Source organism: Chlorocebus sabaeus, chromosome 14 (genome assembly GCF_047675955.1).
Source record: "Chlorocebus sabaeus isolate Y175 chromosome 14, mChlSab1.0.hap1, whole genome shotgun sequence".
In the NCBI taxonomy this organism is placed as follows: Eukaryota; Metazoa; Chordata; class Mammalia; order Primates; family Cercopithecidae; genus Chlorocebus; species Chlorocebus sabaeus.
This window is the reverse complement of record NC_132917.1, coordinates 47170702-47197810: the sequence shown is the minus strand read 5'-3', so window position 1 is coordinate 47197810 and position 27109 is coordinate 47170702. Positions and strand designations below refer to the sequence as shown.

At 46.1% G+C, this 27109-nt stretch overlaps 1 protein-coding gene across 2 annotated transcripts in view; it reads right to left on the bottom strand.

The window, feature by feature from the left end:
- MSH2 (mutS homolog 2) overlaps window positions 1-14830 on the bottom strand; it is a 101285-nt gene extending 86455 nt beyond the window's left edge. The window contains exons 1-6 of one of the 2 annotated variants that reach the window (XM_073022953.1): window positions 14545-14830; window positions 8809-8963; window positions 6709-6987; window positions 4818-4964; window positions 2986-3135; window positions 978-1111 (exon numbers count right to left, since the gene is read on the bottom strand). In XM_073022953.1, coding sequence (XP_072879054.1) covers window positions 978-1111; window positions 2986-3135; window positions 4818-4964; window positions 6709-6987; window positions 8809-8963; window positions 14545-14755 — 1076 coding nt within the window. In that variant the 5' untranslated portion in view covers window positions 14756-14830. The remainder of the gene's footprint in view (window positions 1-977; window positions 1112-2985; window positions 3136-4817; window positions 4965-6708; window positions 6988-8808; window positions 8964-14544) is intronic. The other variant, XM_007970712.3, reaches the window with a different exon arrangement.
- Between the last annotated feature and the right edge of the window lie 12279 nt (window positions 14831-27109).

Genomic DNA, 27109 nt, shown 5'->3' with positions numbered 1-27109 from the left:
CACTCCTCTTCCCCAACAAACCTGGCTTCAGAAATCACCTTAAATTCATCAAGCAGTACCTACCTATATTACACTTCACTTAAGTTTTAAAACTTGTATCTAAAAGAAAAGACTGAAATAAAATATATTGAAATACTAGTAATTTTTGGATAACAGAATTATATAACCTTTTATTTCCACAATTTTAAAGATTTTCTGACATATATGTTTAGGTCACCTTAAATCTTTTCTAGAATAAAGAGTTAAGTGCTGGCCGGGCGCGGTGGCTCAAGCCTGTAATCCCAGCACTTTGGGAGGCCGAGACGGGCGGATCACGAGGTCAGGAGATCGAGACCATCCTGGCTAACACGGTGAAACCCCGTCTCTACTAAAAAATACAAAAAAACTAGCCGGGCGAGATGGCGGGCGCCTGTAGTCCCAGCTACTCGGGAGGCCGAGGCAGGAGAATGGCGTAAACCCGGGAGGCGGAGCTTGCAGTGAGCTGAGATCCGGCCACTGCACTCCAGCCTGGGCGACAGAGCAAGACTCCGTCTCAAAAAAAAAAAAAAAAAGAGTTAAGTGCTTCCTATATATCAGACCTTAAGTATTTTATGTATATTAAATCATCTCATGCTTATAATCCTATGAAGTAGCTGTTTTATTAATGTCATTTTAAAGGTGAAGAAACTATGACATAAAGGTTGAGTAATTTGCCCAAGATTACACACAATATGAACAAAGGTACACTGGCTCCCAAGCACATATTCAATACATACCATCTCAAATAAAAGAAGCTTTTTTTAATAGTGAAAAAAACTTATTAAAAAAAAATGAGTTATTTAATCAATCTAAATCATTACTACTCTATTACTATGTAGCTGTCTGTACAGTTAAATGGTAAGATATACTTGCAAAACTGTGTATTACAATAAGTGGTATAATCATGTGGATAACTGCAGGTTACATAAAACTAACAAAAGTATAAACTAGTAACATACCTCTCCTCTATTCTGTTTTTATCCATGAGAGGCTGCTTAATCCACTGGTTAACAAGTCTTTGTCCTTGAGGGGTTTTACACTTATTCAGCAAGGCAGCCAGAGACTGAGAGCCAGTGGTATCTTCAACAGAACCCTAGTAAACAAAAAATAAAATAGAAAGAATGGCACACTCATTAGTGAAAACCTTACTATGCCATGAAAAACAGAGAAACAATAACATAATATTCTTCAAATATTAAGAAATTTCCACAAAAAGTTCCTCTTCCTAAGACCAACTTTCAACTTCTTAATCCGTATGTTCAGCTGTACATTTCTCCCCTAGCCAAAACCACTTTATAATTACTACAGTTTTATTTTTTATTTGTTGAGACAGGGTCTCACTCTACTGCCCAGACTGGAGTGCAGTGGTGCCATCCTGGCTCACGGCAAGCCAGAACTCTTGGGCTCAAGGAATCCTCCCACTTTAGCCTTTCAAGTAGCTGAGACTACAGGCGCATGCCACTAAGCCCTGCTAATTTTTTCTCATTATGTTGCCCAGGCTGGTCTCAACTCCTGGCCTCAAGTGATCCTCCCAGCCTGGGCTCCCAAAGTGTTGGGATTACAGGCATGAGCCATGTTACCCAGCCACTTACTGCAGTTTTAGACATAAAGCTTCTTAGAATGTCATTTTAAATTGCTAGGCCAGGCGCAGTGGCTTACGCCTACAATCCCATCACTTTGGGAGGCTGAGGCAGGCAGATCACCTGAGGTCAGGAGTTAGAGACCAGCCTAGCCAACAAGGTGAAACCCCATCTCTACTAAAAATACAAAAATCAGCTGGGCATGGTGGCAGGCACCTCTAATCCCAGCTAATTGCCCAAACCCGAGAGGCAGAGGTTGCAGTGAACTGAAATCACACCACTGCACTCCAGCCTGGGCAACAAGAGACTCCGTCTCAAAAAAAAAAAAAAAAAAAAAAAGAATTGCTATTAGTAGTAATACACAAAATTATTCATAAAGTAAGGACTAATACTACATAGATAGCTTGGGAAAAAAAAAAAAAAGCAATTCGAGAGCAAGGCACAGAGGCGCACCTGCAGTCCCAGCTACTTTGGAGACTATGATACAACTGCTTGAGCCCAGGAGTTCGAAGATGTAGTACACTCTGATGGCACTTCCTGTGAATAGCCACTGCACTCCAGCCTAGGGAGCATACACAGTGACACCAGTCTCTTGGGAAAAAAAAAAAAAAAAAAACTCTTGAAAAAAAATAGCAGAGCATGGTGGTTCATGCCTGTAATCCGAGCCACTACTCCAGAGGCTAAGGCAGAAGAATCACTTCAAGCCAGGAGTGAGTGAACATCCTGGGCAACACTGTGAAACTCCAACTCTGAAAAAATGTTAAAATTAAGCAAGCATGGTGGCTTGTGCCTGTAAACCCAGCTACTTATGAGGTTGAGGCAGGAGGATAGCTTGAGCCCAGGAGTTCAATACTGCAGTGAGCTATGATTTTGCCACTTCACTCCACACTGGGTGACAGAATAAAGCCCAGTCTCTAAAAAAGTAAAAAGTAGGCCAGGCGCGATGGCTCAAGCCTGTAATCCTAGCACTTTGGGAAGCCGAGGTGGGAGGATCACCTGAGATCAGAAATTTGAGATCAGCCTGGCCAACATGGTAAAACCCTGTCCCCCTGTCCCTACTAAAAATATAAAAATTAACCAGGCATGGTGGCAGGCAACTGTAATCCCAGCTACTTGGGAGGTGGAGGTTGCAGTGGGCCGAGATTGTGCCACTGCACTCTAGCCTAGGGGACAAGTGAGACTGTCTTTTAAAAAAAAAAAAAAGTTAAAAAGTGGAGTGGGGGAGGGGAGAGAAGAGAAAATATAGCCATTTGAAGCTACTTACCTAATCCAAGTATAATAATATTTCAAAATATTTTAGCTCCCTAATAAAATTCTTCAGTATATGTCAATGAAAACATTTTTAAACCATTCAACATTTTTAACCCTTTTTTTTTTTTTTTTTTACCTGAAAAAGGTTAAGGGCTCTGACTGCTGCAATATCCAATTTCATGTACTGGCTGAAGTCAAAAGTAGTCAGTTCAAACTGTCCAAAATTGGAATCATCTGATAAGAGTTCTAAAAACTTGATTACCGCAGACAATGATGAAACTGCAACCTAAAATTAAGAATTTAAAATCAAAGATTTCTATACCACTGGATCCAGTTCTAAAGATTTTCAAAAACAAATGCAAAATGAAAATAAATTCTGAACTCCATCATTTTCCTTGGTGTTCCTTCCCAGTCCAAACCAAGAAAACCAACGGTTAATCTCTTGAGATTTGAAAATGGTTTTTACAAGGTGAAAATTAATGGTAATCACAGCATTATTTATAATAGCCAAAAAAGAAAATTACCCAAATGTCCATCAAAACTAAAATGGGGGCCAGGCGTGGTGGCACATGCTGTAATCCAAGCACTTAGGGAGGATGAGGCGGGCACATGACTCGAGGCTAGGAGTGTGAGACCAGCTTAGCCAACATAGTGAAACCCCATCTCTATTAAAAATACAAAAATTAGGCCCTTTCAACCTTGTGAGGTTAGAGTGAGAAAATGGTTATCTATGAGAAAGTGGGCCCTCACTGGACAACAGATCAGCCAGTGCCTTAATTTTGAACTCCCAGTGTCCAGAACTGTGAAATAAAAATACAAAAATTAGCTGGGCATGGTGGCACATGCCTGTAAACCCCAGATACTCAGGAGATGAGAAAGAAGAATTGTTTGAAACCAGAAGACGAAGGTTGCAGTGGGCTGAGATCACACCATTGCACTCCAGCCTGAGCAACAAGAGCGAAGCTCCGTCCCAAAAAAAAAAAAAGAACTGTGAAAATTAACTGTAATCGCAGGAGTATTTGTAACAGCCAAAAATGAAAATTACCCAAATGTCCATCAAAATTAAAATGGGGGTTGGGCACAGTGGCTCACACCTGTAATCACAGCACTCTGGGAGGCCGAGGTGGTGGATCACCTGAGGTCAGGAGTTCGAGACCAGCCTGGCCAACATAGCAAAACTCTCTCTCTACTGAAAATACAAAAATTAGCCAGGCACGGTGGCATGCAGCTGAACCCAGAGGCAGAGGTTGCAGTGAGCTGAGACCGCACCACGGAACTCCAGCCTGGACGACAGAGCAAGATTCTGAGACTCCATCTCAAAAAAACAAAAAAAAAGGTTAAAATGGGGAGAGTAGCAGCGGCAGGGGGAAGGGAAGTAAAATGGATAAATTCTGATGTTTGTGCTATGAAATATGAACGCAAAAATCCATAACCTCACTCAATGATATGCATAAGTCTTACAAACATTGAATGAAAGAAGCTAGGGAAAATATATGATATAATTCCATGTATATAAACTATAAAAACAGGCCGGAGGCGGTGGCTCATGCCTGTAATCTCAGCGCTTTGGAAGGCCAAGGCGGGCGGATCACCTGAGGTTCAGGAGTTTGAGACCAGCCTGACCAACATAGAGAAACTCCATCTCTACTAAGAATACAAAAAAAGATTAGCCAGGCGTGGTGGCATATGCCTGTAATCCCAGCTACTTGGGAGGCTAAGGCAGGAGGATCACTTGAACCCCGGAGGCAGAGGTTGCGGTGAGCCAAGATTACGCCATTGTACTCCAGCCTGGGCAACAAGAGCGAAACTCTGTCTCAAAAAAAAAAAAGCTTACTATCATTGATACACAGCTTAGGTTTTAAGACAAATATGACAAATATCCTTCTAAAAAGTCACTACAATTTACATATTATTTATATTATATATTTACATTATATATATTGTAATTCACATTTATAATCCATATACCTGATTCTCCATTTCTGGCAATACAGCACTATTCATCTGTTCTCCCTTTTTGCCTTTCAACAGCCGGTTGAGGTCCTGATAAATGTCTTTCGTGGAAAAGTCAGCTTTTTTTCTTTCTGTGATCAGAATCCCTCCTCTTTGAATAATCTATTTTGAAATAAATAGTTTAAACTACTATGAAAAAAGGAATAAGAAAAGCAATAATGAAAATGATAACATTGATAATTATAGTGATAACAGATTAACCTACATTAAATGTTTACACAATGTGCAAGACATTGATAATATGATGTACTGACACACTTTTTACATCAATAAACTAAATTTTCATCAAAATATAAAATTACATTCACATAAAGCTTTCAGAAAATAGTCCCAACTGTAACAACTCTTTTTTTGTTTTGAGACAGAGTCTCACTGTCGCCCAGGATGGAATGTGGTGACACAATCTTGGCTCACTGCTACCTCTGCCTCTCAGGTTCAAGCAATTCTCCTGCCTCAGCCTCCCAAGTAGCTGGGATTATAGGAGCAAGCCACCATGCTTGACTAGTTTTTTTTCCTTCTTTGCATTTTTATTAGAGACACTGGACAGGCTGGTCTCGAATCCCTGACCTCAGGTGATCCGCCCGCCTCAGCTTCCCAAAGCGCCAGGATTACAGGTGTGAGCCACCGCCCCCGGCCACAAATAACAACCCTTAACAGAACTATTACTTGTGGAAAGTTGCTTAGATACAATCTAAGCTAAAAATGTCCATCACATGTGTTATCTCCAGCGGTGCTTATGGTACTTGAAGACCACAAAAAGTAAAGAATCCTTGGGAGATACATACCTTAAGAAATATCTAGGCCAGGTGCTGTGGCTCATGCCTGTAATTCCAGCACTTTGGGAGGCTGAGGTGGGGGGATCACCTGAGGCCAGGAGTTCAAGATCAGCCTGACCAACATGGTAGAACACTGTCTCTACTAAAAATACAAAATTGGCCAGGTGTGGTGGGGAATGCCTGTAATCCCAGCTACTCGGGATGCTGAGGTAGGAGAATCGCTTGAACCCAGGATGTGGAGGGTGCAGTGAGCTGAGATCATGTCATTACACTCCAGCCTGGGCACCAAGAGTGAAACTCCACCTCAAAGAAAAAAAAAAAAAGAAGTATCTAAATAATAAACTACATGCCTATAACAAATGACACAATCAAAGCCAAGCATGGTGGCTCACGCCTGTAATCCCAGCACTTTGGGAGTCCGAGGCGGGTGGATCACAAGGTAAGGAGTTCAAGACCAGCCTGGCCAAGATGGTGGAGCCTCATCTCTACTAAAAATATAAAAATTAGCTGCATGTGGTGGTGCACACCTGTAATCCCAGCTACTCAGGAGGCTGAGGCAGAAGAATTGCTTGAACCTGGGAGGTGGACATTGCAGTGAGCCAAGATCGCACCACTGCACTCCAGCCTGGGTGACAGAGACTTGGTCTCAAAAAAAAAAAAAAAAAAAAAAAAAAAAATCACACAATCAGAATTTAGTTAAAATAAATAGCAAAATAACAGGCTAAAGTTCCACTCAAACTATCAAAACATGCTAAAGAACTGCATCTTATTTGATAAAACCATAATTATAGTGATATTTACTGTAATAATTACTCTTTCGGAACACAAGACAGAAAGGAAAGGGGGGAGAAAAGATCTGAGGTAAAATAAATCTTACACAAGAAACAGTTTGTTTTAATGTCCAATTAAATATACAGTTTCTGTCAATGTAAACATCAAAACATTATTTTAATTAGATACAAAAAAATACAGTTTTTTATTATTTTTCCTTAAATAAAACAGTATCATATCAATTAAAGAGCCTTTCCTAGGCCTGGAATCTCCTCTATCACTAGACTCAATCTGCTTACCTGTCTTAGTTTCCCCATGTCTCCAGCAGTCTCTCCTCCAGGTAAAACACATTCCTTTGGTCCAATCTGGATGAGGAGAGCCTCAAGATTGGAGAACTGATCATTATCAGGGAATTCACACAGTCCTAGCTTCCTCTGTGTGGAATCCACATACCCAACTCCAACCTGTCTCTGGCCATCAACTGTGGACATTTTAACACCCACAACACCAATTGAAGCTGACATATCATTGTTACCAAAGAGAATGTCTTCAAACTGAGATAGATTGCCAGGAGAAGCCTAAGTAAAAACAAAATTTCAAAAATTTAACAAACTCTTCAATGTACTTTAAAATTTTACTAGCAAAAAGGAAAAATCCAAACTCAACGAACCTTATTAATAAAATGCTTTCTTTTTTTTTTGAGATGAAGTCTTGCTCTGTCACCCAGGCTGGAGTGCAATGGTACAATCTCAACTCACTGCAACCTCTGCCTCAAGGTTTCAAGCAATTCTCCTGCCTCAGCCTCCCGAGTAGCTGGGATTACAGGCGCACACCACCACGGCCAGCTAATTTTTGTATTTTTAGTAGAGATGGGGTTTCACCATGTTGGCCAGGCTGGTCTCAAACTCCTGACCTCGTGATCTGCCTGCCTCGGCCTCACAAAGTGCTGGGATTACAGGTGTGAGCCACCGCACCTGGCCAATAAATTGTTTTCTTATAAAAATAACTGGCCGAGTGCAGTGGCTCATGCCTGTAATCCCAGCACTTTGGGAGGCCAAGGCAGGCAAATCATGAGGTCAGGAGATCAAGATGATCCTGGCCAACATGGTGAAACCCCGTCTCTACTAAAAATACAAAAATTAGCCAGGTGTGGTGGCACGCACCTGTAATCCCAGCTACTTGGGAGGCTGAGGCAGAAGAATCACTTGAATCAGGGAGTCAGAGGTTGCAGTGAGCCAAGATGGCGCCACTGCACTCCAGCCTGGCAACACAGCAAGACTCTGTCTCAAAATAAATAAACAAATAACTGCTTGTGGTTGGGCACAGTGGCTCACACCTGTAATCTCAGCACTCTGGGAGGCCAAGGCAGGCAGATCACTTGAGGTCAGAAGTTCAAGATCAGCCTGGCCAACATGGTGAAACCCCGTCTCTACTAAAAATACAAATCTGTAGTACTCATTTGTGGCCAGCCTTACCTATTATAAGGATCTTACAAATACTTGTCTCTATTATGACCTTAGTACTGGCCCTGCCCTCCCCTTCCCTGGCCCTCCCCCCTCCTTTTCCCATCCCCTCCCCTCAGAAATTATCTATCTAATCTATCCCTCTATAAAGATGGGATCTTCCTACATTGCCCAGGGTGGTCTCAAACTCCTGAACTCATGCAATCCTCCTGCCTTGGCCTCTGAAAGTTAAACCGTAACCTCAACCTCCTGGGCTCAAGTGATCCTCTCACCTCAGCCTCTTGATTAGCTGGAACCACAGGTGTGTGCCAACGGCCCCAGCTAATTTTTTTTAATTTTTTTATCTTCAACAGAGATGAGGTTTTACCATGTTGGGCAGGCTGGTCTTGAACTCCTGGGCTCAGGCAATCTGCCTGCCTCAGCCTCCCAAAATACTGGGATTACAAGCAAGAGCCACTGGGCCCAGCCAAACTGCAACTTTTTAAAAACCACATGCTAGCCGGTCGCGGTGGCTCAAGCCTGTAATCCCGGCACTTTGGGAGACAGAGACTGGTGGATCACGAGGTCAGGAGATCGAGACCATCCTGGCTAACACGGTGAAACCCCGTCTCTCTAAAAAATACAAAAAACTAGCTGGGCAAGGTGGCGGGCGCCTGTAGTCCCAGCTACTCGGGAGGCTGAGGCAGGAGAATGGCGTGAACCTGGGAGGCAGAGCTTGCAGTGAGCCGAGATCCGGCCACTGCACTCCAGCCTGGGCGACAGAGCGAGACTCTGTCTCAAAAAAAAAAAAAAAAAAAACCACATGCTAATTGCTACTAAAGTGTCTCAAAGCATTCTATTATCACAATCTACTTAAAATACTAAAACACAATTAAATTCTTCACATTTTTATTTTTCTCTTAAAAAAATAAGTAAATTAAAAAGGAAGATAATTACCTTATATGCCAAATACCAATCATTCTCCTTGGATGCCTTATTTCCAGCTCTGTTCTTATAAACTTCAACTCTATACTGACGAACCAGAAGAAGATCTTTTACAAAAGATTCAAAATTCATTTTACTAAGAACAACACTCTGCAGATTCTTTGCTCCTTAAAAAAAAAAAAAAAGTACATTACAGATTTGAGATATTACATGTTCAAGCACTGTATTAGTTGGACTTCACACTGCTGATAAAGACATACCAGAGTCTGGGAAGAAAAAGAGGTTTACTGGACTTATAGTTTCACATAACTGGGGAGGTCTCACAATCATGGCAGAAGGCAAGGAGGAGCAAGTCATGTCTTACATGGATGGCAGCAGGCAAAGAAAGAGCTTGTGCAGGTAGACTTCTGTTTTTAAAACCATCAGATCTCATGAGACTTATTCACTATCACGACAACAGCATGGGACAGATCCATCCTCATGATTCAATTATCTCCCACCAGGTCCCTCCCACAACACATGGGAATTCGAGATGGGATTTGGGTGGGACACAGCCAAACCATATCATTCTGCCCCATCCCTCCCAAATCTCATGTCCTCACATTTTAAAACTAATCATGTCTTCCCAACAGTCCCCCAAAGTCTTTACTCATTTCAGCATTAACTCAAAATACCACAGTCTAAAGTCTCATCCAGGCCAGGCGCGGTGGCTCAAGCCTGTAATCCCAGCACTTTGGGAGGCCGAGACGGGTGGATCACGAGGTCAGAAGATCAAGACCATCCTGGCTAACACGGTGAAACCCCATGTCTACTAAAAAATACAAAAAACTAGCCGCCAGGCGAGGTGGCGGGCGCCTATAGTCCCAGCTACTCGGGAGGCGGAGGCAGGAGAATGGCGTAAACCCAGGAGGCGGAGCTTGCAGTGAGCTGAGATCCGGCCACGGCACCCCAGCCTGGGCGACAGAGCCAGACTCCGTCTCAAAAAAAACAAAAAAAAACAAAATAAATAAATAAATAAATAAATAAAAGTCTCATCCAACACAAGGTAAGTCCTTTCCACCTATGAGCCTGTCAAAGCAAAAGCAAGGTAGTTACTTCCCAGATACGATGGGGTACAGGCATTGGATAAATACAGCCATTCCAAATGGGAGAAATTGGCCGAAACAAAGGGGCTACAAGCCCCATGCAAGTCCAAAACCCAGCATGGCAGTCAAATCTTTTTTTTTTTTTTTTTTTTTTTTGAGACGGAGTCTTGCTCTGTCACCCGGGCTGGAGTGCAGTGGCCGAATGTCAGCTCACTGCAAGCTCCGCCTCCCGGGTTTACGCCATTCTCTTGCCTCAGCCTCCCGAGTAGCTGGGACTACAGGCGCCCGCCACCTCGCCCGGCTAATTTTTTGTATTTTTAGTAGAGACGGGGTTTCACCGTGTTAGCCAGGATGGTCTCGATCTCCTGACCTTGTGATCCGCCCATCTCGGCAGTCAAATCTTAAAGCTCCAAAATGATCTCCTTTGACTCTATGTCTCACGTCCAGGTCACGCGGATGCAAGAGGTGGGCAACCACAGCCTTGGACAGCACTGCCCCTGTGGCTTTGCAGGGTACAGCACCCCTCCTGGTTGCTTTCATGGGTTGGCGTTAAGTGTCTACAGCTTTTCCAGGCACATGGTGAAAGCTGTCTGTGGATCTACCATTCTGGGGTCTGGAGAATCATAGCCCTCTTTTCACAGCTCCACTAGGTGGTGCCCAAGTAGGGACTCTGTGTAGGGGCTCTGACCCCACATTTCCCATCTGCATTGCCCTAGCAGAGGAACTCATGAGCACCCCACCCCTGCAGCAAACTTCCGCCTGGATATGCAGGCGTTTCCATACATCCTTGAAACATAGGCAGAGGTTCCCAAACCTCAATTATTGATTTCTGTGCACCTGCAGGTTCAACACCACCTGGAAGCTGTCAAGGCTTCAGGCTTGCACCCTCTGAAGCCATGGCCTGAGCTCTACTTTGGCCCCTTTCAGCCATGGCTGGAGCAGCAGGCCACCAAGCTGCTAGGCTGCACACAGCATGGGAACCGTGGGCTGGCCCATGAAACAACTTTTCTCCTAGGCCTCTAGGCTTGTGATGAGAGGGGCTGCCATGAAAACCTCTGACATGCCCTGGAGACATTTTTCCCATTGTCTTGGGGATTAACATTGGGATCCTCATTACTTATGCAAATTTCTGCAGCTAGCTTGAATTTCTCCTCAGAAAATGCGATTTTCTTTTTCTATCACATTGTCAGGCTGCAAATTTTCCAAACTTTCATGCTGTTTCCCTTTTAAAACGGAATGCCTTTAACAGCATCCAAGTCACCTCTTGAAAGCTTTGCTGCTTAGAAATTTCTCCCGCCAGATACCCAAAAGAATTTCTCTCAAGTTCAAAGTTCCACAAATCTCTAGGGTGGGGCAAAATGCCACCAGTCTTTTTACTAAAACATAACAAGTGTCACCTTTGCTCCAGTTCCCAACAAGTTCCTCATCTCCATCTGAGACCACCTCAGCCTGGATTTCATTGTCCATATCATTATCAGGATTTTGGTCAAAGGCATTCAACAAGTCTCCAGGAAGTTCCAAACTTTCCCACATTTTCTGGTCTTCTTCTGAGCCCTCTAAACTGTTCCAACCTCTGCCTGTTACCCAGCTCCAAAGTCACTTCCATATTTTTGGGTATCTTTTCAGCTGCACTCCACTCTACTGGTACCAGTTTACTGTTTTGGTCCATTTTCACACTGCTAATAAAGACATACCCAGGTGGGTGTCGTGGCTCATGCCTGTAATCCCAGCATTTTGGGAGGCCGAGGTGGGCACATCACGAGGTCAAGAGATCAAGACTATCCTGGCCAACATGGTGAAACCCTGTCTCTATTAAAAATATAAAAATTAGCTGGGCGTGGTGGCATGCACCTATAGTCCCAGCTACTTGGGAGGCTGAGGCAGGAGAATCGCTTGAACCCGGGAGGCAGAGGTTGCAGTGAGTCGAGATTGCGCCACTGCAGTCCAGCCTAGCAACAGAGCAAGACTCTGTCTCAAAAAAAAAAAAAAAAGACATAGCTGGCACTGGGCAATTTACAAAAGAACAAAGTCTAACGGACTTATGGTTCCACATGGCTGAGGAGGCCTCACAATAAATGAGGAAGGCAAGGATGAACAAGTTACATCTTACATGGATGGCAGCAGGCAAACAGAGAGAGGTTGTGCAGGGAAACTCCCGTTTTTAAAACCATCAGATCTTGTGAGGCTTATTCACTACCAGGAGAACAGCACAGGAGTGACCCACCCACATGATTCAATTATGTCCCACCAGGTACCTCCCACAACACATGGGAATTCAAGATAAGGGTGGGAACACAGCCAAACCATATCAAGCACCTAACACAATGCTAACCCAAAAACTTCGTGTTTTCTCGGTAATTTATTCATTTAATAAATTGTTTACGAAGCACTATTATATGTGCAGGGACTATGGAAGGTAACAGATATAAAATAGTGAATAAGCATAGACCCTCTGCTTATATGGAGTCTACACATAAAAATCAAAAGTTCTAAAGATGATAACTTTTTAATTTTTTTGTAGAGATGGGTCTCGCTGTGTTACACAGGCTGCTCTTCAACTCCTAGCATCAAGTTATCCTCCCACCTTGGCATCCCTAAGTGCTGAGATTATAGGCACGAACCACTGCACTTGGTCTGTCCTTTCTTATAATTTGTTTTAAAGTCTTTTTTTTTTTTTTTTTTTTTTTTTTTTTTGAGATGGAGACTCACTCTGTTGCCCAGGCTGGAGTGCAGTGGCAGTATCCCCAGCTTACTGCAAGCTCTGCCTCCCGGGTTCATGCAATTCTCCTGCCTCAGCCTCCTAAGCAGCTGGGGCTATAGGCACCTGCCACCACACCCGGCTAATCTTTTGTATTTTTAGTAGAGATGAGGTTTCACTGTGCTAGCCAGGTCGGTCTCGATCTCCTGACCTCGTGATCCGCCCACCTCAGCCTCCCAAAGTGCTGTGATTTTTGTATTTTTAGTAGAGGCGGGGTTTCACCGTGTTAGCCAGGATGGTCTTGATCTCCTGACCTCGTGATCCACCCACCTTGGCCTCCCAAAGTGCTGGGATTACAGGCAAGTGCCACTGCATCTGACCTGTTTTAAAGTCTTATGTAAAATCTATGTATGTCAGGTGCACATGGGAGGATCACTTGAGGTCAGGAGTTTGAGACCAGCCTGGCCAACATGGTGAAACCCCATCTCTACTAAAAATACAAAAAATTAGCTAGGTGTGGTGGCACGCACCCTTAATCCCAGCTACTTGGGTGGCTGAGGCAGGAGAATCGCTTGAACCCAGGAGGTGGAGGTTGCAGTGAGCCAAGATTATGCCACTAAACTCCAGCCTGGGCAATAGAGTAAGACTCCGTCTAAAAAAAAAAAAAAAAAAAAAAAATTCAGACTTTTAATTGCCTACAGCATAAAATTCTAACAGCTCAACACAACATGAAAAACCTTTTGTCATCTAACCCCACCCACCTGGGCCAGTCTCCACACCTTCCTTTTCTACACCACCAACGCCAATCTACCTCCCTTCAAGCCTTCTCCCTAGCAAACCTCTAGTCCACCAAGACTCAACGTGGACTTTGGTGTCTCATATAACGCCTCTTCCGAGGTCTCCAGTTTTTGGCGATCCTGCCTCGGCGTCTCTTGCAACCTCTTGCAAGCTCACATCCATAAGCCTCCAACTTGAATTGTAATGATTTCTGCCTTGCTCTCCGATAGTGATTTCTATGACAGTAGAGGTATTTCTTTTTCATCTAGGGTCCATAACCCTGCCTAACACATTTCTATCTAACGAATGAAACCTTTTGCATCAGGAGCACAGCATTTGCACTAGTCCTCTAGTCAGGACTAGAACCCACAACTCTACTCCCCCTAGGATGCTCTTTTCATTAGCATAACTACATAGCTGCAAGAAAGGGCAAAGAAAACAGGTAGAAAAGAGGTTAACTAGGCCTATCCAGAACATTTGGCCCACATAGGGTGAGACGTTTGTAGCTTTCCAGGGAGAGAGAATGCTGGATAGATGGGGTCGGGTGACGGAGAGCACTGAATGCTGAGCTAAAGGAGATAGCGTCCACGACTAGCCCAAGGTCACACGTTAATAAGCAGCGGGGGTAGCGACTTGATCCCAAGCAGCCCAGCTCCAGAGTCCGTTGGTCCTGACCACTTCATCATACTGGCCCTCAACGGCGCTCCATTACCAGCCCCTTAGCTGGACCGGCAGTATAAATGGGAGCGTCGTGGGAGCAGAATTACGTGGGTGGCATAAACGGGTCTCCTAAACCCTCTCTATTTTAAATCTCACTCCCGGCTGCTGTTTGTAATAAGAGATTCTGGCCGTGTTTGTAATGAGCGCTACATGTAGGGCCACGGCGAGGAATGCGACTGCTGGAAAATGAACTAGAACAATGCATTAAAACGCCTGGCACGACGTAAACACTCTGTGATCACAAGTTCAGATCCGGGACGGCTGAAGAGGCACGGGTTTCAGGGCTGAGGGGGGCGTCCCTCCGGAGCCAAGCAGAACCTGGAGACGGCAGAATTCCCACCAGCACAACGTTCCGCCCCCGTGCCCCCGCGCTGGAGAGGCTGCTCATCACCCACTTTCTGAGGCGAGAATGGAGCCGCGCCACAGGGCCCCGGGTCCCCCCACAGCACGCGCCGTCCTCGCCCTCACCTGCCGGCCCCATATACTTGATCACCCCCTGGGTCTTGAACACCTCCCGGGCTGCCAGCAGCGCGTCCTCGCCGTGAGCCGTATAGAAGTCGCCCCGGTCGAAAAGGCGCACCGTGGTGGTCGGTTTCTCCGGCATGCTCTGAAAGAAACGCACGAAGCCGACTTCGGCCGCGCTCTCCAGCTGCAGCGTCTCCTTAGGTTGCACCGCCATGTCGGAACCTCCTCACCTCCTGGCAGAAGGAACTGCGCGACCCCACACCCACTATGCTGTTTCCCGCCTCCCCTCCCACGTCCCCCGAGCGGCGTCCGGTCACGGCGGCCACACCCAATCAGCTTCCAGGGCTGCGTTTCGGTGGGTGGGAGTCTGCCGCGGCAACCAATCATAAGCAGACGCTGCCCAGTTTCCCGCGCACACTGGGGACTTTAGCTACTGCGCATGCCTGCGCCTAGGTCGCGCGGAGCCCCGCAGACCTGCATCCTTGGTAGAAAGCAGTTCTCAAGTGTTTTCTCAGGTCCAAGGCTTGGAGCCCCTAGGTGGGTGGATGCAAGGGTAGGCAGCCACCAGGTGGGAGATTTCCGGCAGGTACTGAGCTCGTAATGTGCCCGGAAGCATGGGAGTAACATCAGAAGGAAACTTGAAAACAAAACAAAACAAAACAACTAGCCTTCCTCCTCCCAGTATTTTGTTCAAACGTGTGCTCCTCTCCAACTGTCCCTCCCTTTTTCTTTTTAAGCAAACTGCCAACATCGGGATTACGGGTTTATTCTACACAGCCTCCTTAACTGCTGCCTTTTAGCCACATTATCGTTTCGTCCACTCGTTGACGATTCACTCATCAAAAACATTTATATGGCCTGCTACGTCCCAGACTGCTCTTGGCTTGAGGATCACCAGTAAAAAGAAAAATCACTGCCTTTATTCTGCTTACATTCTAATATGAGAAGATTCAGATAATGAATATAGCAAGTAAATGAAATGGTACGTTAGAAGATAAGCGTTTGTGGCCCGGCGCGGTAGCTCACGCCTATAATCCCAGCACTTTGGGATGCGGAGGTGGGCGGATCACTTGAGCCCAGGAGATTGACACCACCCTGGACAACATGGTAAAACCCATGTCTGTGATCCCAGGTATTACCGGGGCTCAGGCGAGAGGATCACCTGAGCCCGGGAGGTCGAGGCTGCGGTGAGCCGTAAATTGTGCCACTGCACTCCAGCCTGGGCGACAGAGTGAAGACCCTGTCTCAAAAAATACAAAATAAAATAAATAAAAAGAAGACAAACGTTTGACGCCGGGCGTGGTGTCACACGCCATAATCCCAGTACTTTGGAAGTCCAAGCCAGGAGGATCGTTTGAGCCCAGGAGGTCGTCTGCCCTCAGCTATGTTCACGCCACTGCTCTGCAGCTGTGGCGACAAAGCGAGAGAACCCGTCTTGAGTGGGGGAGGGGAAGACCAGTTAAGGAAGAGGAAGGTTGACATTTTAAAATGTTAGCAAACAGCGAGGCGCAGTGGCTCACGCCTATAATCCCAGCATATTGGGAGGACGAGGCGGGTGGATCACCTGAGGCCAGGAGTTTGAGACCAGCCTGGCCAACATGGCGAAACTCCCTCTCTACTAAAAATACAAAAATTACTGGGCATAGTGGTGGGCGCCTGTAATCACAGCTACTGGAGAGGCTGAGGCAGGAGAATCGCTTAAACCTGGGAGGTGGAGGTGGCAGTGAGCCAAGATCACTCCACTACATGCCAGCCTCGGTGACAGAGCCAGACTCTGTCTCAAAAAATAAATAAAATGTTAGCAAACACCTGAAGGAGATCAGGATCCATCCTGCAAAATTAACTCTTAGAAAAGGTTTCTGCTGACTGGTCGCCGTGGCTCACGCTTGTAATCCCAGCATTTTGGGAGGCAGAGGTGGGCAGATCACCTGAGGTCAGGAGTTCGAGACCAGCCTGAATAGCAGATCACCTGAGGTCAGGAGTTCAGGACCAGCCTGAATAACATAGTGAAACTCCGTCTCTACTAAAAATACAAAAAAAAATTAGCCGGGTGTAGTGGTGGGCACCTGTAATCCCAGCTACTCTGAAGGCTGAGGCAGGAGAATCCCTTGAACCCAGGAGGCGGAGGTTGCAGTGAGCCGAGATCACGCCATTGCACTCCAGCCTGGGCAACAGGGCAAGAGTCTGTCTTAACAACAAAAAAAAAGATTTTTGCATTCTCCGGTTTAGTTTACCCTTCCCCCATGGAAGTGGTTCCGAAACCTAATTCAGCAGCAGAATCACCTGGGGGGATTTAAACATATTCCTGTGCCCGACCCACACATAATGGGTCTTAATTTCTGGAGTGGGGCCTTGGAATCTTTTTTCTTTTTTTTCTTTTTTTTTTTTTTTTTTGAGACGGAGTCTCGCTCTGTCACCCAGGCTGGCGTGCAGTGGCCGGATCTCAGCTCACTGCAACCTCTGCCTCCCGGGTTCACGCCATTCTCCTGCCTCAGCCTCCCGAGTAGCTGGGACTACAGGGGCCTGCCACCACGCCCGGCTAATTTTTTGTATTTTTAGTAGAGACGGGGTTTCACCGTGTTAGCCAGGATGGTCTCGATCTCCTGACCTCGTGATCCACCCGCCTCAGCCTCCCAAAGTGCTGGGATTACAGGCGTGAGCCACCACACCTGCCCTTTTTTTTTTTTTTTTTTTTTTTCCTGAGATGAAGTCTGGCTCTGTCGCCACACTGGAGTGCAGTGGCGCAATCTTGGCTCACTGCCTCCTGGGTTCAGGTGATCCTCCTACCTCAGCTTCCCGAGTAGCTATTGTAGCAGGACGAGCCGAAGACAAAACTCCTCAGACACCAGATTAAAGAAGGAAGAGGTTTTTTATTCGGCCGGGAGCGTCGGCAGACTCGCGTCTTAAGACCCGAGCTCCCCCAGAAATACTCGGCCTTTTTAAAGGCTTACAACTTTAAGGGGTCCATGTGAAAGTGTCGTGATAAATCAAGCAAGCATGGGAAACGTGACTGGGGGCTACATGCATCAGCTAACAGAACAGAAAGTTTTACAGTGCTTTTTTCATACAGTGTCTGGAATTTACAGATAACACAAGTAGTTTAGGCCAGGGGTTGATGTTATTATTATTACTTTGTTTAACTCCTAGGGCCGGGTGGTGGTGCCAAGGTTGTCTGGCTATTTACCTTACTTTTGTTTCTTTTTCACTTTCCTCCTGTCTTGTGAACTAGGCAAGGTGGGGGGAGGAGGGCAGCAGGAGTAGTAGTGGTCTCCTTCCTTACTATGAGTACAGACACACACTACCACTCCCAGCTAATTTTTGTATTTTTAATAGAGATGGGGTTTCACTGTGTTGGCCAGGATGGTCTCGTCTCGATCTCTTGACCTCCTGTTCCGCCCGCCTTGGCCTCCCAAAGTGCTGGGATTACAGGCGTGAGCCACCGCGCCCAACCTGTAATCTTTTTTATTATTATTATTATTATTTTTTTTTGAGACGGAGTTTCGCTCTTGTTGCCCAGGGTGGAGTGTAATGGTGCGATCTTGGCTTACTGCCACCTCCGCCTCCTGGGTTCAACCAATTCTCCTGCCTCAGCCTCCCAAGTAGCTGGGATTACAGGCATGCACCACCACGCCGGCTAATTTTTGTATTTTTAGTAGAGATGGGGTTTCTCCAAGTTGGTCAGGCTCGTCTCAAACTCCCAACCTCCTGTGATCCACCCACCTCGGCTTCCCCAAGTGCTGGGATTACAGGCGTGAGCCACGGCGCCCAGCCTCAGCCTGGAATCATTTTTGAAAGCTCCCTGGATGTTCCTGACAATCAGCTCGATTTAGAAATCTGGCGGGCGCTGTGGCTCACGCCTGTAATCCCAGCACTTTGGGAGGCCGAGGCAGGCAGATCACGAGATCAGCAGGTCAAGATCAGCCTGACCAACATGGTGAAACACTGTCTCTATTAAAAATACAAAAATCAGCCGGGCGTTGTGACGGGCGCTGGTAATCCCAGCTACTCAGGAGACTGAGGCAGGAGAATCGCTTGAACCCAGGAGGCAGAGGTTGGAGTGAGCCGAGACCACACCATTACACTCCACCCTGGGCGATAGAGCAAGACTCCCTCTCAAAAGGAAGGAAGGAAGGAAGGAAGGAAGGGAGGGAGGGAGGGAGGGAGGGAGGGAGGGAGGAAGGAAGGAAGGAAGGAAGGAAGGAAGGAAGGAAGGAAGGAAGGAAGGAAGGAAGGAAGGAAGGAAGGAAGGAAGGAAGGAAGGAAGGAAGGAAGGAAGGAAGGAAGGAAGGTCAATCTTGGGCCTACGGGTTAAAATTCAAATGCCTGACCTGTGCCAGATCACAGAGCTAGTAAGTGATAGATCTAGAATCCAGTCTTCTTCCAGATTCTGTATGCTTAACCATCTGTGTGCTTACAGAATCTGCAGCAAGACTGTATACTGAGAAAGATGTGTTTCTGACCTGAGTTTTATTGATTTTTATTTATTTATTTATTTATTTTTTGAGACAGAGTCTCACTCTGTCTCCCAAACTAGAGTGCAGTGGCACAATCTCAGCTGACTGCAACCTCCACCCCCTCTGGTTTCAAGTGATTCTCCTGCCTCAGCCTCCCAAATAGCTGGGACTACAGGTGCACACCACCACACCCGGCTAATTTTTGTAGAGATGGAGTTTCACAATATTGGCCAGGCTGGTCTGGAACTCCTGATTTCAAGTGATCCGCCCACCTTGGCCTCCCAAAGTGCTGGGATTACAGGCATGAGCCCCCACGCCCGGCCTCAAACGTGAGTATTATAGTCTGGTGTCATGTGCTACTCCTTTAGAAAAGCTCCTACCATTTCTGATAGACTTTAATGGGTTGGCCAGGCATGGTGCCTCATGCCTGTAGTAACAGCATTTTAGGAGACTTGAGGCCAGAGGATCACTTGAGCCCAGGAGTTGAAGACCAGCCTGGGCAACAGAGCAAGATCTCATCTCTATAAAAAACTGTAAGGCAGGTACAGTGGCTCATGCCTGTAATACCAGCACTTTGGTAGGCTGAGGTGGGAGGATCACTTAAGCTCAGGAGTTCAAGACCAGCCTGAGTTCAAGACCAGCCTGAGCAACATGGTGAAACCTTGTCTCTACTAAAAATGCAAAAATTAGCCAGGCCTGGTGGCACATGCCTGTAGTTCTAGTTACCTGGGAGGTTGAGGCAGGAGGATAGCTTGAGCCCAGGAGGTGGGGGTTGCAGTGAGCCAAGATCACACCACCTCACTCCAGTGGGGACAACAGAGCAAGACTCTGTCTCAAAATAATAATACTAATAATAATAATAATAATAATAATAATTTTGTTTAAAAAACTAGCCAGGCGCGTGCCTGTAGTCCTTGGGAGGCCAAGGTGGAAAAATTCCTTGAGCCCAGGTGTTCAAGGCTGCATTGAATTATGATCGCACCACTGCACTCCTGCCTGGGCAACAGAGCAAGACCCTGTCTCAAAAAAAAACAGTTCATCTAGCTCACTGTCAGCCTTGGCACAGGATAGTTGCCTTTAACCAGACTTAGAAGATAGCTAATGATTCCAGACATTGTTTGCTTTCTCCAGGCTAATATTAATGATTCTAACATGCTTCTTTCCTACAAAATGTCTAAGAGGACTATTTAGCCTGCTTGGAAAGGAAACAAGCTTAAAATTAAAATTTGATATGCACTTGTAATCAATTTGTCTAAGAAACTGTTTTAACAGTATCCTTTGTTTCCAACCATGTGCATATATTAACTGTTCATGATACATTCTTTTTTTAATTTATTTTTTATTTTTTTGAGACAGGGTGTGTCACCGAGGCTGGATTGCAGTGGTATGATCAGAGCTCAGTGAAGCCTCTGCTTCCCCAGGTTCAGGTGAGTCTCTCACCTCAGCCTCTCAAGTAGCTGAAACTACAGGTGCAGGCCACCATGCCCCGCTAATTTTTTAATTTTTAGAAGAGACAGGATTTCACCATGTTAAACTGGTCTTGAACTCCTGGGCTTAAGCAGTCCACCTGCCTAGACCCTTCCACAGTGGGATTACAGGAGTGAGTCACTGAGCCTGGCTGATAAATTCTTATTTAAAGTATATCAGGCCAGGGCCGGGCACAGTGGCTTGCCCCTGTAATCCAAGCACTTTAGGAGGCCAAGGCGAGTGAATCATTTGAAGTCATGAGTTCAAGACCAGCCTGGTCAACATGGTGAAACCCCATTTGTACTGAAATTGCAAAAATTAGGCCAGGTGCGGTGGCTCAGGCCTGTAATCCCAGCACTTTGGGAGGCCGAGGCGGGTGGATCACGAAGTTAGGAGTTCAAGACCAGTCTTGCTAAGATGGTGAAACCGTCTCTACTAAAAATACAAAAATTAGCCGGATGCAGTGGCAGGTGCCTATAATCCCAACTACTGGGGAGGCTGAGGCAGGAGAATCACTTGAACCCAGGAGGCAGAGGTTGCAGTGAGCTAAGATCATGCCACTGCACTCCAGCCAGGGCAACAGAGCAAGACTCTGTCTCAAAAATAAATAAATAATTATTTTTTACTTGTTTGAGACAGTTTTGCTCTTGTTGCCCACGCTGGAGTGCAATGACGTGATCTCAGTTCACCGCAACCTCTGCCTCCTGGGTTCAAGCAATTCTCCTGCCGCAGCCTCCCAAGTAGCTGGGATTACAGGCATGCGCCACCACACCTGGCTAATTTTGTATTTTTAGTAGAGATGTGGTTTCTCCATGTTGGTCAGGCTAGTCTTGATCTCCCAACCTCAGGTGATCTGCCCACCTTGGCCTCCCAAGGTGGTGGGATCATAGGCCTAAGCCACTGCACCTGGCCTTTCTTTTCTTTTTTTTTTTTTTTGAGACAGAGTTTTGCTCTTGTTGCCCAGGCTAGAGTGCAGTGGCTTAATCTTGGCTCACTGTGACCTTCGCCTCTCGGGTGCAAACAATTCACCTACCTCGGCCTCCCAAGTACCTGGGATTAGAGGCACGCACCACCACGCCAACCTAATTTTTATTTTTATTTTTTTTGAGACAGAGTTTTGCTCCTATCACCCAGGCTGGAGTGGAATGGCGTGATCTCCAGTCACTGCAATCTCTGCCTCCTGGGTTCAAGCGATTCTCCAGCCTCAGCCTCCCAAGTAGCTGGGATTACAGGCACCTGCCATCACGTCTGGCTAATTTTTGTATTTTCAGTAGAGACGGGGTTTCACCATGTTGGCCAGGCTGGTATCAAACTCCTGACCTCAGGTGATCCACCTGCCTCAGCCTCCCAAAGAGCTGGGGTTACAGGCATGAGCCACTACACCTGGTCAATAAATAAATATTTTACTTATTTTTTTTAGACGGAGTCTCACTGTGTTGCCCAAGCTGGAGTGCAGTGGTGTGATCTCGGCTCATTTCAAGCTCCGCCTCCCAGGTTCATACCATTCTCCTGCCTCAGCCTCCGGAGTAGCTGGGACTACAGGCGCCCGCCACCACACCCAGCTAATTTTATTTTTTGTATTTTAAGTATAGACAGGGTTTCACCGTGTTAGCCAGGATGGTCTCAATCTCCTGACCTCATGATCTGCCCCCCTCGGCCTCCCAAAGTGCTGGGATTACAAGCATGAGCCACCACGTCCGGCCTAAATAAATATTTTAAAACACAAAGTATATCAAAGAGTTGTGATACCGGGGGACTAGGGGAGATCCCATGATTCCAGTGGGACTTTGACCCCAGCCAGTGTCCAGGCTGTTGACACCAAATGAAAAGGAATTCAGGGACGAATTGGAAAATAGTGAAAGTACAGAGATTTACTGCAAATAGAGAAGTACGCACTCAAGAAAGGGGAGTGTTAACATACTCGAGAATGTCATGCTACGGGGTTTGAGGTTTCTATCTTTATGGGTTTTTGTTTTTCTGTATTTATTTATTTATTTATTTATTATTTATTATTTTTATTTTTTTGAGACAGTGTCTCATTCTGCTGCCTAGGCTAGATTGCAGTGGAGCGATCACGGCTCAATGCAGCCTTAACCACTGGGGCTCAAGCAATCTACCCACCTTGGCCTCCCAAAGTACTGGGATTGTAGACGTGAACCACTGCATCTGGCCTCTTTATTTATGGGCTTAGCCAAGGAGTGGAATATTCATGAAGATTTCTAGAAAAAGGTGAAGATTTCTTGGAACTGTGGTGCACCCATTTTTACACCAAATACAGGTGTTCTCGGAACTGTCATGTTGCCGAGGGGGTGTGACTATGTTAATGAGCGAACAACGAGGTTCCAGGTGAAATCTAGGTCAAATCCAGTGCCATGTTACATCCAGTGGGACCTAGCCAGCTTGGCCCACATCCTGGTTCTCAGGGTCTAATCACCCTCTAGCTTATGCAGCTATTTCAACAGTTTCCTTTTTGCTAGTCATATGAAATGCCTGTCTGGAATTTTCTTTTTTGTTTGTTTTTGAGACAGAGTCTCGCTGTGTTGCCCAGGCTGGAGTGCAGGGGTGCGATCTCAGCTCACAGCAACCTCCGCCTCCTGGGTTCAAGCAATTCTCCTACCTCAGCCTCCCGAGTAGCTGGGATTATATGTGTGCACCACCACGCCCGACTAAAATCTTTGTATTTTCCGTAGAGACAAGGTTTCACCATGTTGGCCAGGCTGATCTCAAACTCCCGACCTCAGGTGATCTACCTGCCTCAGCTTCCAAAGAGCCGGGATTACAGGTATGAGCTACCATGCCCGGCTTCCTGCCTGGAATTTTCTGTTCTCCCACAACAACCCTGTATTATTCATGTCTCAGTTGTCTTACATATATTTTATATACTTTCCATTCCCACATGGGAAACTGAATTTCTGAAAATAAGAGAAATTTTGCAAAAATATAACTGGAAGGCATAGCATGATTGATAGAATCCAGTAAAAATTATCACCCCAATATATTTTTTTTTTTTTTTTTTTTTGAGACAGAGTCTCGCTCTGTCACCCAGGATGGAGTGCAATGGCTCAATCTCAGTTCACTGCAACCTCTGCCTCCCAGGTTCAAGCTATTCTCCTGTCTCAGCATCCCAAAGAGCTGGGATTACAGGCTCGCACCACCACGCCCAGCTTATTTTTGTATTTTTTTAGTAGAGACAGGGTTTTGTCATGTTGGCCAAGCTGGTCGAAATCCTGACTTCAGGTGATCTGCCCGCCTCAGCCTCCCAAAGTGCTGGGATTACAGGCATGGGCCACTGTGCCCAGCCTTTTAACATATGTTTAACTGTAATACTTATGTTAAACTACAACCCATATGATTAACATTTTGAATAACTGCCAAAATATTTTCCAAAATAATTGCAACATTTTAGTTTCTCATCAGCAATGTATGAGGGTTCCAACTTCTCCAAAGTCTCTCCAACGCTTGTTATTATATTGTGTTTTTGATTATTGCTATCCTAGTGTGTGGAAAATGGTATCTTACTGTGTTCTGATTTGCATTTCCCTAATGACTAATAATGTTGAGTATCTTTTCATGTTCTCTGTATTTTCTTGGAGAAATTATTTCCATTTATTCCTGCCCTCCCCCTGCACCAGCTGGTGTTGAAACTGATGTATTTACTTATTTATTTATCTGAGAAATTCTGTTTTGTTTTGTTTTGTTTTGTTTTTGAGACTGAGTCTTGCTCTGTCACGTAGGCTGGAGTGCAACGGCACAATCTTGGCTCACTGCAACCTCTGCCTCCCGGGTTCAAGCGATTCTCCTACCTCAGTCTCCTGAGTAGTTAAGATTACAGGCGTGTACCACCACGCCCAGCTAATTTTTGTATTTTAGTAGAGAAAGGGTTTCACCATGTTGGCCAGGCTGGTCTCAAACTCCTGACCTCAAGCGATCTGCCTGCCTTGGCCTCCCAAAGTGTTGGGATTACAGGCGTGAGCCACTGCACCCAGCCAAGAAATTATTTTCAAAACTTATACTTGATAATAGACTTGTAGGCTGGGCGTGGTGGCTCACACCTGTAATCCCAGCACTTTGGGAGGCCGAGGCAGGTGGATCACGAGGTCAGGAGATTGAGACCATCCTGGCTAACATCGTGAAACCCTGTCTCTACTAAAAAATACAAAAAAATTAGCCAGGCATGGTGGCGGGCACCTGCAGTCCCAGCTACTCAGGAGGCTGAGGCAGGAGAACGGCGTGAACCCAGGAGGCGGAGCTTGCAGTGAGCCGAGATCACGCCACTGCACTCCAGCCTGGGCGACAGAGCGAGACTGTCTCAAAAAAAAAAAAATTGACTTGTGTATCCAGAACATATACATCTTACATCTTAATAATAGAAAGATAAAGAACTCAATTTAAAAATGGACAAAGCAGCTGGGCACAGTGGCTCAACCCTGTAATCCCAGCACTTTGGGAGTCCGACGCAGCGGATCACCGGAGATCAGGCGTTCAAGACCAGCCTGACCAACATGGTAAAACACCATCTCTACTAAAAAAAAATACAAAAAATTAGCCAGCTATGGTGGCAGGTGCCTGTAATCCCAGCTACTTGGGAGACTGAGGCAGGAGAATGGCTTGAACCCAGGAGGCGGAGAATGCAATGAGCCAAGATCGCGCCACTGCACTCCAGCCTGGACAGTGCGAGACCCTGTCTCTAAATAAATAAAATAAAATAAAAAGTAAAAATGGACAAAGGATCTGATTTTTTTTTTTTTTGAGATGGAGTTTCGCTCTTGTTTCCCCGGCTGGAGTGCAATGGGCAATCTCAGCTCACCACAACCTCTGCTTTCTGGGTTCAAGCAATTCTTCTGCCTCAGCCTCCTGAGTAGCTGAGTTTACAGGTATGTGCCACCACGTCCAGTTAATTTTGTATTTTTAGTAGAGGCGGGGTTTCTCCATGTTGGTCAGGCTAGTTTCGAACTCCCAATCTCAGGTGATCCACCCATCTCGGCCTCCCAAAGTGCTGGGATTACAGGTGTGAGCCACTGCGCATTTTTTGAGAAAGCTCTTTGGTTGGTTGACATTGGGAATGGAAACTCTACAGGTTGAACAGTTCATTCTGAAAGCAGAATGGGCTAGTTCCCTTTTAAAGTTTGATAAGAAAGGGTCCGGGCATAGTGGTTCATGCCTGTAATCCCAGCTATTTGGGAGGCCGAGGTGGGTAGATCACCTGAGGTCAGAAGTTCAAGACTAGCCTGGCCAACATGGTGAAACCCCGTCTCTACTAAAATACAAAAAAAAAAAAAAAAAACGGCCCGACGTGGTAGTGGGTTCCTGTAGTCTCCCAATTACTTGGGAGGCTGAGGTAGGAGGGTGGCTTAAGCCTGGGAGGCAGAGTGAGACAGAATGGCTGGGCTACTGGCCAAATCCCAAACCTAAGCCTCCAACTATGGCCCTAAGTGAAAACAGCTGACCCCATTTTTCTGCCCAAATGTTACCTTTTTGGCCTGCCATGCCCCTATCTTGTGCCCATAATGACTTCAGCTGGCAGAGCAACATAAGCAGCTGAGTAGCAAGCAAAGAAGCTACTGAGTGTCAGAGACTGCAGACAGATGCAGCTAACTTCGGAGGGTACGGCTTCAGGGAAAGACCTTCTTCCTGTACCACCCCCATTCCAGCTGCCAACCCACTGAGGGCCATTTCCATCACCCAGTAAAATCCTCCGCATACACTACCCTTTCAATCCATTCATTTGTCCTGATTCTTTCCAGATGCCAGACAAGAACCTGGGTGCCAAAAGGGCAGGGGCTTGGATGCTGCTGCCAGGGCCGTACAGAGCCTGCTCCCACCAGAGAGGATCGACCAACTGGTTCCAGCATGCGTTCACTCTGGTTCCCACACTGCTTGTTCACATATTCCCTCTTCCAAAAAGTGGCCAGCAGTGGGCTGAAAGGAGCCACTCCAGTTCCTGCCCACGAAAGGGGTCAAGGTCAAGGGAATTATCCCATCTCAGGAGGTTGCCATGAGCCAACTTGCGCCACTGCACTCCAGCCTGGGCAACAGGCTGAGACTCCATTTCAAAAATAAATAAAAAATAAAGTTTGATAAGAAGGAAAAAAGACAGATGGGAATGGTAGATTGTTAGAAGGCTAAGATTAGTGGGAATTTTTATTTATTTATTTATTTTTTTTAGAGATGGGGCATCTTGTCATGTAATCCTAGCTACTTGGTAGGCTGAGGCAGGAGAATGGCTTCAACACTGCAGTGAGCCAAGATCGTGCCACTGCACTCCAGCCTAGGCTACAGGGCGAGATCCTGTCTCAAAAAAAAAAAGAAAAAACAAAAAACAAAAACAAAAAAACAAAGAGGCTGGGCACGGTGGCTCACGCCTATAATCCCAGCACTTGGGGAGGTAGAGGTGGGCGGATCATGAGGTCAGGAGTTTGAGACCAGCGTGGCCAATATGGTGAAACTTCGTCTCTACTAAAAATACAAAAATTAGTCCGGCATGGTGGTGGGCACCTGTAGTCCCAGCTACTCGGGAGGCTGAGGCAGAAGAATCGCTTGAACCTAGGAGGTGGAGGTTGCAGTGAGCGGACATTGCGCCACTGCACTCCAGCCTGGGCGACAAAGTAGGACTCCGTCTCAAAAAAAAAAAAAAAGAACAAGAACAA